The sequence below is a fragment of the Poecilia reticulata genome, linkage group LG16 (genome assembly GCF_000633615.1).
Source record: "Poecilia reticulata strain Guanapo linkage group LG16, Guppy_female_1.0+MT, whole genome shotgun sequence".
Lineage (NCBI taxonomy): Eukaryota > Metazoa > Chordata > Actinopteri > Cyprinodontiformes > Poeciliidae > Poecilia > Poecilia reticulata.
In genome coordinates this window covers 11,636,339-11,648,338 of record NC_024346.1, presented here as the reverse complement: position 1 = coordinate 11,648,338, position 12,000 = coordinate 11,636,339, and the positions used below count along the sequence as shown (strand labels likewise).

The window sequence follows — 12,000 nt, the reverse complement described above, 5'->3', positions numbered from 1 at the left end:
TCCCAATTTTTAAAAATTATATGTCCTTTTTTTCCCCTAAAACATGTGAGACCCTTTTGATATTCTATAATAATTAGAAATTCCCCTTAAAAAAACCTGACTTCTTCGAAAATATTACATGATTAGTTAAGTGTTTGGTTAAAGAAAAAAAAAAAGAGAGAGATGCGAAATGCATTTTTAACTAAAATGTATTTCGCATTTTAGTTAAAAATACGAAATGCATTTTATTACTGCAATGGTCTCTTTTATTAAACTGGTATGATTTGATTGCACCATTACTGGTTTCCCCTCAGTGGACTCCAGATAATTTCTGAATTCATTTTAAAATGATTTTTTTTATATGTCTGCTCTCATGTGCCCATTTGCAGCATATTGTATTCTCAGATCAATAGAACAGATGCTTTTAGTGGTTCCAAAGTTAAAACACAAAATTATGTTTGTGAGATGAAAATATCTTCAAAAACCTGAAAACAATTGCTTTATGGCATCTGTGAGGCAGAACAAAAGTGGGCAGGGGAGCAGAGTCTCTGGAGATGAAAGGTCAAAACTCAGAGGTGTGTGTCATTTCGGGGGATTTGATAGTTTGGGACGAGGCAGGTGTTTCTTTCGCTGTCACAGCCTGCAGCTTGTTTCGTCCTTTTTCTCTGATTTTGTCCCGTTCTGTTTTTTTGTGCCCGACTCACTTTCGGTTTGCATCCTTTTTCAATCCCAACCCCCATCCCTCAGCGCTCACTGGCTGCCGGGTTTGGCCTCTCTCTCTCTGACTCTGTGTGTGCCACGTATGTAACCTAAACTGTGGAACAGCCGAGCAGGACGGGGCTACGAGAAAACCTGTGCAGCAGGACGTTAAACTCAGGATTTGGTGTCTAATTTGGGTTAGCCGTTGCCCCACCAGCCTGAGATGTTTCTTTGACATGTTTTAAACTCATCTCATTTCCCACTTTTCCTTTTTTTTTGTTCCTTTTTTTTTTCTCCAGTTGCACTTTTCCTGGATGTGCCTCCCTGTTTCCATGTCAGTGTGCTGTGTAACTGGCCGTCTCATATAAACACAGGCTCCTCCCTCACCCTGACTTAATGTCATTAACAGGTGGCTGTCAAAAATAGACACACACACACACACACACACACTGACAGTAGGGCGGTTGCAGGCATGTTTTCACCCACGCTGGCAGAACCTTCAGCATGACAGCAGACCACCCTGCAGCACCTATCCTCCCTGATTTAAAATTTCAAACATGCATGGAGCACGAACAGGGTGCCTTTCAGACCGAACATGAGCTGCAAGCACAGTCGGTGGGCCAAAACAGCAGCAACACATCAATAGCGCGAACCAACCAGGCTGCAGCTCCAACCCCAACTTACACCCACTTTCCATAGCTCCTCTGTACCTCCCTCCCTTCACTTACTCCCCCTCTCCCCCTTTCACTACCTCTCCCATCACCACTCTGCCCCTCTATTAGGTTTCAGGCGCCTCTTCCTCCTGAACTGAACAACACGCACCAAACAGGTCAGATTTGTTCTTCTTTTCACTCACACGCCTTAGCCTGATGTCACTCTGCGGCGGCCACGCATCACACAGATGGCGGCGGAGAGAGAATTCCTGATTTTCACAACAAAATCTGCACGTGTGTGCGCAACTTGCTGTAGAAGTAAACGTAGCAGAGCTGCAACAAAACTAATCGTCAGTACTTTGACTGGGAGAAATGCCAGTTCCAAAGCCAGTATTTGTTTGCATTGCTTGCATTTGGAACAGCCTGGACAGTATCTGTGGTAACGTGGTCGAGGTTTGTAACTCTACCTCCACTAACTTGGCTGTCAGTAGCCGCAGTCTAGAGATTCTCTATTACTGCTGGTGTTGAAAATGGGCTCTAATTGTTTAAGGTCTTTGCTTCTGCCTTGCTCAGGTCCAACTGCAAACTTTTGTTTAAACTCAAGTTTGTAGAATTGTGTGAAATATATGAAACATATATAAATAAAACATAATTTAAGCCCCAAGTGGAAATAGTACAAATATTTTTTATAACATTAGGAAGAAAAAAAGTTGAAAACTGGATATTCCTCTGTCAATAAAATAGGTTATTAGCTATATTTCTTTTTAAAAAGAGGAATATCTAATTTTTGTTTAATCAAATAAATCAAATCTAATATAAATAAGCAAAAGCAAAACATTTGCATGGCAGCTGTACCCAGATTTTTACATATGCTCTTTTACAACCTTAAATCAGCCTAAGCTTTTCCTGTTTTACCTCACTTTCTTCAAATATTGGGATGTTTTAAAACAAAAACTAAGACAATCATGCCTTAAACATTTTGGGTAAGAGATGTCATGGCTGTGTAAGCTTCTAATTAATTCACAACACTTGAGTTATAAAAGGCACACCTGTAGATGAAACGTCAGACAAAACATCAAACACAGTGCTTTCTTCTGCGACATCATGGAAAACTCAAAAGACAGCAGTAAACATATTAGGATATGATATTTGGAGCTCCACAGGTCCATTTCAATTTCCAGAAGCCTGAAGAAACCACAATCACCATGGGAATGTCTAGTTGTGTCACTGCTCTGACAGGAGACATCGTCTGTGTCCCAGAGATTAAAGTGTTTGAGTTTGTAATGTACATGTCAAACTCAGAATAAAAGCTGAATCTTATTAAAAAAAATGCTGTCTGCGACTAGAAAGAGTGTGTCATTGTCCAGTAGAACAAGTGCTGTACTAAAATAGGCTGAGTGGACACTCAGAAGGACCGAGGACATGTACCGACATGAAGACGCCGTTACCACAGGCGCAACGTGAAAACCCAATTCATAGTTTACCAATACACCCAAGAACAAAGGCCTTAAGTTTTAGAAACAAGTCCTTTAGACTAAAACTTAAGCTTTTTGGACATCATGACCATTGCTGCATTTGGAGGAAAAAGTGGGGAAGCTTGCAAGTTTGTAAACACCAGCCATTCTGAAAATGATGAAGATGGCAGTATAATACTGCAGAGGGAGGGTTGCTGAACTTCACAGAATCCATGACAAAAACTATGCAGAAAATTACATAGATGCAAATGAAATTCCATCAAACTATTATAAGAAGCTCAAGCCAAGTTAAAGACAGTGGAAAGCGTCAGTTCTATTAAATAGTAAGAAAATCTATGTACACTTCTGACTGAAAAGTTCTTTTAAAAATGCATGTTTTGTTGTTGTTTAGCGTAGGTCAATAATCCAGACGGGAAAAGTTTGTTTGATTAATGTGGAATAGTGGGGAAAAATATATTTTATCCTTTCATAATGTATGTTAATGTTTTGTTTTAAGCTGTATGTCAAACTACAGATTGTAGGCTGCTTCATAAAAGTCATGTATTGTGTAAATGATTAACAAATAGTTTTCACAATGCTAAAATGAGATTTAAAAGAAAATCTGGGCTGATGTTTGCTCTCAGGTAGTTCAGATTTGTTCAGCTCCGACATCAAATTAAAATTTGATTAACATCAAATAAATAAAAAAAAGACCCATTCTTTGATGAATGTAAACTGTTTCTTAGTTTAAATCTGGTTCTGGTTTGTTTTTGTTTTTTGTTTTTGTTTTTTTGCAAAAGTGTATTTTATTTTATAGAAAAATATTCAGTTTGATTGTCAATTTACACAGTTGCCCAACAGATTTGCAGGTTAGCGCTCAGTGACATGTTGATATTACTGTTTATGTACTTCAGAAAATCATTTTATATATATATATCATTATATATATATATATATATATATATTTTTTTTTTTTTTTTTTTTTAAATCCCTCACAATATCTGCACTCAAATTTTTTTTTTTTTCATTTTGCATGTGACAGAACATACTGTCATGATACTCCTGAATAACTGCACACGGAGGACTTTTAGTGAGAGGGTTCACGTGTTGTGTTGACTATTTAAAACCGCTGATGGTGTCATGGCAAAGCTCTGAATTAAGTGATCCAACAACTGCGAACGAGGCCTGCTGGTGCTGGCCCCCTGCCTCCTCTCGGCGCACTGCTGGACGGCACAGCCGAGTTAATTACTGCAGCCCCCTCTCTGTCAGAGGGCTCAGGCTTAAATTATCACCTCTAATGCACCCCTGCACATGGCAGCAACACTCTTGTGCCCTGTTGTTTGCATTGTTAACCACATTCGCTCGTATTAAGAAACAACTTAATGCCGTGCCCTGCAGAAGTATTCACACCCTTGAGTTGCGTCATGTGAATGCCACAGGCGTTAATGTTTTATAACTAGAGTGAAAAAAAAGTGACTGGTTCGAAATCTGGAAAGTTGTTCAGACTAAAACTTTATTGTTTGCTTTTGTGTATGATTCTGTTTATTGCTTTATTACTCTATGTTCAATGACAGGACCGCCTTGAACATAGAGCACAGTCAAAGTTCAGGCCTAAATCCGTTTAAGCACCTATATCAAGACGTGAAAATCGGTTTTCACACACGTTCTCCATCAAATCCGACTCAGCTTGATCTACTTCACAAACCCTCTTTTGTGCAAAGTTGGTAGAAATACACACCAAAAGACTTGCAGCTGGAATAATAGCAGTAGGTGATCCTACAAATTCATAACTCTGGAGGGCCGAATAAAAATGCATGCCACACTTGTCAGATTTTTACTTGTGAAAATACTTTAAAAAACCCATGAACACTGTAACTTCCTTTTTTGGTTATTTTCTACTTTGTGTTTAAATATTACGTAAACTCAGTAAGATACAGACATGCTTATGTTACAGTGACAAAATGTGAAAAAGCTCCAGGACTGTAAGGTCAAGACCCGGTGAGCTGGTTCTGGAGTTTTACATCTCGAAGACATTTGGAGCACAAAGCAGGTTGTGGGGTATTTGCAGCAACCCTTCATCCCCTCAGATCAAAGCGGATCTGTCTCTGAGCTGCAGACAGCGTACCTGCGCAGGGAGAAGCTCTGCTGGGGAAACAAAGATGGGTGGTCCCAGTCATCTCTCACCTTGACACGACGCAAACCCACCCTGCTAGCTCCTCCACACCTATTGTTTCTTCATCTGAAGCAGAATCTGCCATCTGCTTTTTTCTGCTGTTGGCTGAGAGCATGTCGTATGGCTTTTAGGGAGGGAACATTGTAGAGGCTGATAAAGCTTGTGGAAATTAAATATTATGCTGGTGATGAAAGGAGTTTGCTCTGGTGAAGCACATGCTTGGCTGCTCTTTCATCTTTGTGTTTTATCTCTGTGTTTCAGAAGATTGGACAAAGAAAAAACAAAACCCACGCAGACTGGCTCTCCTGGTCCTTCTGTGTTTCATCCCATCGTATTGTTACCTTAGCGCATCCGCCCCCAACATCACTGCAGATCTATTCATAGCTCCTTGTGTCTAATTTCAGCATCCAGCCCACTTTTTTTTTTTTTTAACTAAATTTCTCACAGTTTTTGCTCAATTCACTCATCCAGAAAAGCACAGCTGTGTCACACAGTCATTACAGAGTTACAACCATCCGTCTCGCACCCACTTCATACCGAATCTCTCGTTTGTTCCTCTCGTCTTTTTCCTGTGATCTCTGCTGCTCCTCGTCTCTGGCCAGCATCATGTGGTCCAACTTCTTTGTGCAGCAGGAAGAGGAGGGCCGCATTGGAGTCGCAGGGGGCGGTCAGGGCGGGGGTCTGGCCGGAGCGAAGGGTTTTAGAGGAGGACAAAGAAGGACCAACAAGATGAGTGACAGCCAGGAGGGAAAGATCAAGCTGGTCTTTTTTGTGGCGATCGTTGGGGTGACCCTGACGGTGCTGGGCATGGGCACAGAGTTCTGGGTAGAGCTGGCCCAGCCAAAGAATTACAGTGGCAACCAGACCTGCCAGATGGCCCACTACGGCCTGTGGAAGGGCTGCATCCGCACCCTGTGGGTGGCCGACATCGACCCTGAGAGGACAAGCTGCGGCCCTGCTGAGCTACCTGGAGGTGAGATCCTGAGTCTGTGGTTGACTGTCGGCTTTGTGAGTAAACGGGTCTGACCCCGTGGGGATTTCTTAGCTGTCCATGAATGCTCCAAGAAAACCTAGTCCGAAAAAGGGATAAATTACAGATGTTGCTACCAACACCTAAATAGTCTTTTCTTAGATTTTAGACATAATTTTTTGCAGCTTAGTCAACATATTTCATTACAATTTGCTCTTTTTCTTTAGATTTCTGCCTTTCCTCCATTTATTGTAAATATACAGGAATATAAAACTGTAGACAAAATGTATCTACATCACCATATAGATAATGTGCATACTGAATCATTAAAGACATGGAAACCTATCCAGTAAAATTACACAGCTGATGTGGTATGTATTTTATTTTTCCTATCTAATCAAATCAGCACTAAAATAAAGTAATGATTTCGTTTCAGTTGAATCTGACTGAAGTTGAGCTTTATTGGTAAGAATGAGCAAAAATGAAAAAAGTCTAGATGATAAAAACTGATAGAAACATACACATGGGAGCAGAATATGAGCGCACAGCCATATTTTCTAGATTTTCATTTGGAATAAATTTTTCACAATTATGCGCTACGTGGTGTTTACTATATTGACAAAATGTATCGATGTATGCTGCTGTCCAGGTATGAATATATTTACAAATCCTTGTATATAACCTGTCATGTCCTGTTGTACATTAGGTGATAAAGACCACAGGTTTCTTGTTTTGACAGACAACCGTGTTTACTGTAGTGACGGCTCCTTTCCAATAGCGCTTTATGCAACTTGACCGTGGCTGGGTGCTCCGGAGATTATCTGCACAATGACCTATTTCTGTCTGAAAGGTTAGCTTAGACGTGGGGAGAGGCATTTACTGAAAGACCTCCTGGACTCACTGACATGCTCAGAGAATTTCTCAAGAGAAAAGCAAATATTTTCCTCACAGACATCAAAATGAAGGAGTGTGTGATCCTTCTCAGCCAGCCCGGGAAAATTTACTCTTGGGTGATGGACAGAAGGCTTCGACCATTAGCCTCAGATTCAGGAGGAGCAGTGTTGCTTTCCTCTTGGCCACGGAGCAGAGAGGACTAGATCTTTGCCTGTCCAGAGCTGCTGAGGTTGTCAAGGTGGTTTGGTTGTCCAGTCCAAACGTATCCTGTGGATCTGTAGAAGGCTTGTAGCTGCATTCCCTGAACTGTGTCTGTAGTCTTGGCACAAAGTTGATCTCTGTCGGGGGTGCTTCTTGAAGGACACAATCCTGTTAATGATCCATAATCCTTTTAAAAATATATTCTAGAGATTGCTGAGACAAAGGGAGAACTCTTTGGGAAGTGAGTGCCTTGCTATATTTGCCCTAAAACTAACATATCTGTCTTACTTAGATATTTCTTATCAAAGTATTGGAAGTATGATGGGGTCGCTTTGCTGCTGGAGTGATAAATTCTGGAAAATCCAAAGGGGTTGAGTTGTGCAGCAGGACCTCGATTTGAATCGTGTGCACCTCTGACTGGCTCAATGAAGGTTCAAAAGTGGCCTAATTAAAGTCTGGACTTCAATCCAACTCATGGCCAGTATCTCAAATAGTTGGGAGCAACTAGGTTTTGCCACAGAGGTATGTTCTGGATCACCGGCTGTTTCTGGCCAGCAGATCTGACTACAAGACGGTTTGTCGACGTGTGCGAGGAGCCAGCATGCTCCTGACAATCTCCTTCTCACATCCCTCCACAGTTTGGCCCACGCTGCCTGTCACAGATGGCTGTGTGCTCATCACATTTGTAGAAAAAAACAACTGTTTTCACCATCCTCTGCCTTTTCCCTCTCGTATCAATGTTTACGCGCCTCTGGCTGCCGTCCCGGCCTGCTGATGTTGCGTCTGTCATCTTAAGACCAGCAATCCATCTTCGTTGCCCGCTGGACCGAGAAAGTGACGGCTCAATAATTACAGTCTCAGCAGGGGTTGCGAGAGGGAGAAAAAAAGGAAGAAAAAAAAACAAACAAACAAGCTGACTGTGGAAGCGTAATGTGTGACAGAATCAGCGGGCTGATAAATGCCGGATCAGTTTCAGAGCTTGCACGTGGGCTAAAGCCATGTTTGTGTGTGGAGGAACTGTATGTGTAGTCATCTTGGACAACATCTTTTTTTTTTTCCTGTGGATTAAAATCATCACTATGCGCCTGTGAAGCCAAGTGGAATCTGACTACTTCACAGTTTTTGTCTAAATATAGAGTGGGAGGGGGGGCAAGGAAGAGGGACAGACAGACAGACAGACAGACAGACAGACAGATAGACGAGAGGGAAAGTGTGTGTCTAATGCAGTATTAACCAACCCCTCTGTGTTTTCTCTCCCTCCTGACTTCTCCTCCTCCCTTCACCTCCTTCTCCATCTGTGGCTCTCCTCTATCCTTGCCTTCACTCACCACCCCTCCATCTGCCTGAAACGCACTCCTCCATATTTGCTTATATCCCATCCTTTGAACTCTTCTTCTTGTTTTCTTTCCCTCTGCCGCCACGCGTCTCCTCCTCACATTACGCACCATTCTCTCAGTCTTCCTTTCTTTCTCCTCTCTGCTATTTATCCTAACGTTTTGCTGTCTCTCACTGTCTCTGACTGCACCTTATGTGCAGTGGTATGAGACGTATGTGTGTGTGTGCGCGCAGAGTTGTGTGTGTGTGTGTGCGTGTGTGTCTCTGTTTTTTTATGCTCGACTCTTGGATATAAATAGGAATGATGCCTGGAAGGACAGAGTGCATGGATGCGTATAGTAGGCACATCAGAGGAGACCAGCAGCCATCCAGAGAAATGTGTATGTGTGTGTGTGCGTGTGTGTGTGCGTATGTGTGTGTCTTTGTCTTATCTTCTGTTTGTACCCACAGAATCCAACTGCACCTACTTCAAGTTCTTCACCTCTGGGGAGAACGCAGTCATATTCAAGAAGACGACAAACAGAAGTGAGACATGTTTACCCTCTTTACTCCACTTCTGTCTGACGAACACACACCGGTTACACCTACCGTCTAATAAAGATGCCCACTGCGGTGCTCACGGAACCGTACCGGCGGTGTTTGTATTAGCCCATTAATTTCCACAGCCACCCATTTTCCAAAGTAAAGCTATACGCTATCAGACTGATTAATGTGTTTACCATCCCGTCCAGGGAGCCACTTGTTTCAGTGCAGTTTTCAGATTAACTTGCTGACACTTAAATCTTGTCTCACACCGAACGTTGGTCATCTTTATCAGCAGCTAAAGTTGTGTTGCTAATGCTTAAAATCCCACTTTTCAAGAAGCTGTCATCTTTAAAAAGTGAAGATAAGCCTTGTAGCTGAAATCAGATATTTTCATGAACTGTATAAAGTTTTTTTTAACTACATTAAATCACACTAAACATTTCCTGTGAAAAGGTTTTTAGAGAAGCGTTCTTTTGTCCATCCAAATCAGAGGTCTATATTGGCAAACTGTGCCTTTAAACAGTTTTAGATAGCCCAGATTATCGTGTCGCTGCTGTCCAAGACTTCTGAACCTTTAATTTGCAACAATTGCATCAAATTGAGGCGTGACAGCTTTATTTTTATAGCACACGTTGAGCAAGAAGGCAATTCAAAGTGTTCTATACGAGGCAACACCTCAAACACACTTCTTCCTCGTGTGACATCATGAGAAAATTAAAAGCCACCAATCACAATGTGAGGAAGAGAATTATTGTGGACCTCCACAAGTCTGGTTCATGCTTGAGCACCACTTCTAGATCCTTGACAGTATTTTATATGCAAATACAAAAATATTTGCATATTTTGTATTTGATTCCCACCACTTTAAAAAACTTCAAACTCAGATTTTTACTTCTAAGATATCTGCTGTTAGAGTTATTCCTGAGACAAATAGAAAAACAATTAGCGAATGGTTTTGGGGGTTAAGAGTTCTGAACGAATGCACAAATATCTCAACATCCTCCTTATTCATACTGTTTTTCTGTACGACTTTTTCTCCTTCAGTTTTCTAAGTTCATGGCAGGTTAGATACTGACGACTCATAACTACATCACACAACCTCACCTCAAAGAAAAAACATTTTTGATAATGTATAGTAAGTTCAGATAATATTATTATACAGATATGCTCAACTAATAGTGCTATTACTATGCTGGTAAGCCAACTGGACGCCACAGAAATGAATTAGATATGCACAATCTGTTGTGCTTGTGCTGAGAATTCATCCAAACATAACACATGATGGACATGCATATTCTCAGAGAAGAGAAAAAAAATTTCAAGTCCTTTCAAAAACAAGTTTTATTCTTTAAAAGCAACAAAGATATCTTTGTGTTGCATCCAAACTGGCTGACGATTGGCTTGTAAAGTGACTCCTGGGTGTGATGGAAGCAGGAATATGAGTTTTAGGTTTAATTTGTTGTAGAATATTCCATAATAATGAGCAAATATGCAAGAATGAACGATGTCTAGATTTAGAGAGTGGACCACGTGGCTGTTAATATTTTGTTCAACAGAAACTGGAGGCCGTCTTTGCAAAATCCTTCTGTAAACTGAAAAGGTTTTTATGCAACTTTGCTTCCTAAATTTTCTGTCTTCTCCCTTTTACAGATTTGAACCTAGCAGCAGCCATCTTGGCTCTTTTGAGCCTGACCATGATGGTGATGGGCTCCATCTGTATCGCCATGTCGCTCAACAAAGGAGTGCCCTTCTTTCTCAAACCAGCATCCTTCTGTTTCATCCTATCAGGTGACAATCAAGATTCCCATGAAGGCTTTTATATATTTAAAGAGTTCGGCCCTTATGTGCACCTTATTGTCTGTACGTGTATTTTATCTGCTGACAGGCTTTAGAACACCTTTTGAGGCTTTGGACACTTTTGCAGCCCCTTTCTTCTGATAAGTCTAAATAAAATGGGTGGAAAATGTTACTTTCTGAAGTCACCCAGTTAGTGAATGTCATCAGGCTCTTCTCAATCTATTCTTAGTATAAATACAACAGAGAACATCAACGAACAGGACTAAATCTAAGTTATATTGTTTGGCAATTACGCACTGCTTTGTGTTAGTTCAACACATAAATTACCAACAAAGTGCGATGAAGTCTGACTCAAAATGTGATAATCAAAGTGGCATAAACACCTTTGGAAGGCACAGTTTATTTTAGGCTGCAACCTTCACCTAATCCCCGTTTATCATGTGTTCCAACTTGTGCAGGTGTTCTGGTTCTGCTGTCGGTGCTGATTTTCCACCAGTCTGTACTGGCTCTGCTGTCCAGCGACCACTCCATACCTCTTCACCACGAGCTGTCTTGGTCTGTCGCCTGTGTCGGCTCAGCCGGAGCCATCCTCATCGTTGGAGGCGTCCTGTTCATCTTCCTCGCTCTCCCTTTTAGTCCCTGGCAAAAATGCTTTCCACACAAGGATAGCACCACCTAGCCCTTAAAATATGAATACTGGAAACGATATCCTCAGTTTTTTTTTTTTTTTTGAGGAAGCGAACACCAAATTCCAAAAGCTGTGACTTTAAGCTTGCATTTGGTCTGTAACTTGCCATAAAAGACACACTAGGTCTTAACTGAATTTGAGAAGAGGAATGAATGACACATAAAACACAGGAAGGCCTCTAGACTTAGGATTTTACAGTAAACTTTGTTATGTCAGTAATGTGTAGCGATAAAGATGAAACGACTCTTAGAATTAAAGCCGAATCACAAATAAACCAATATGTCTTTGCATGCCAAAAGCTGTAAAACTGCAAATAAATATTCTATTTTTACTAATATGCTTTTCTGTTTGCTTTGCTTTGAGGTTTGTTTATATTTACCACCGCCGTTATAAATACGGAAACATAAAGTAAACCATAGATCTAAATGATAAAATTATGGAGCTATGTTAGTTCATGACAATCATAACTTTTCTGAGATTTTCAAGACATTAGTCATAATGTGAAATGCCAAAATCAGTTGGCTTTGTTGTACATGTTGATCTTTGGTCGTTGTACAGACTTTTCCCCGAGAGCCACCAGGGACAAAGTTTGACAAAAACAAACTAAAACTTTTTAAAATTTTATGCAAAAT

The 12,000-nt window shown here is 41.0% G+C and overlaps 1 protein-coding gene across 3 annotated transcripts; it reads left to right on the top strand.

Moving 5' to 3' along the window:
- Window positions 1-1,400: 1,400 nt before the first annotated feature.
- Window positions 1,401-11,705, top strand: cacng6b (calcium channel, voltage-dependent, gamma subunit 6b). Of its 3 annotated transcripts, none has more exons than XM_008431533.1 (5): window positions 1,401-1,507; window positions 5,223-5,931; window positions 8,809-8,883; window positions 10,534-10,671; window positions 11,139-11,705. In XM_008431533.1, the coding sequence occupies exons 2-5, from the start codon at window positions 5,565-5,567 to the stop codon at window positions 11,357-11,359; spliced, it is 801 nt and encodes a 266-aa protein (XP_008429755.1). In that variant the 5' UTR covers window positions 1,401-1,507; window positions 5,223-5,564; the 3' UTR covers window positions 11,360-11,705. The 3 variants fall into 3 exon arrangements, with proteins under 3 accessions (XP_008429755.1, XP_008429754.1, XP_008429756.1); XM_008431532.1 differs by having other exon boundaries at window positions 1,408-1,507; window positions 5,220-5,931; XM_008431534.1 differs by having other exon boundaries at window positions 1,410-1,507; window positions 5,589-5,931.
- Window positions 11,706-12,000: the final 295 nt, after the last annotated feature.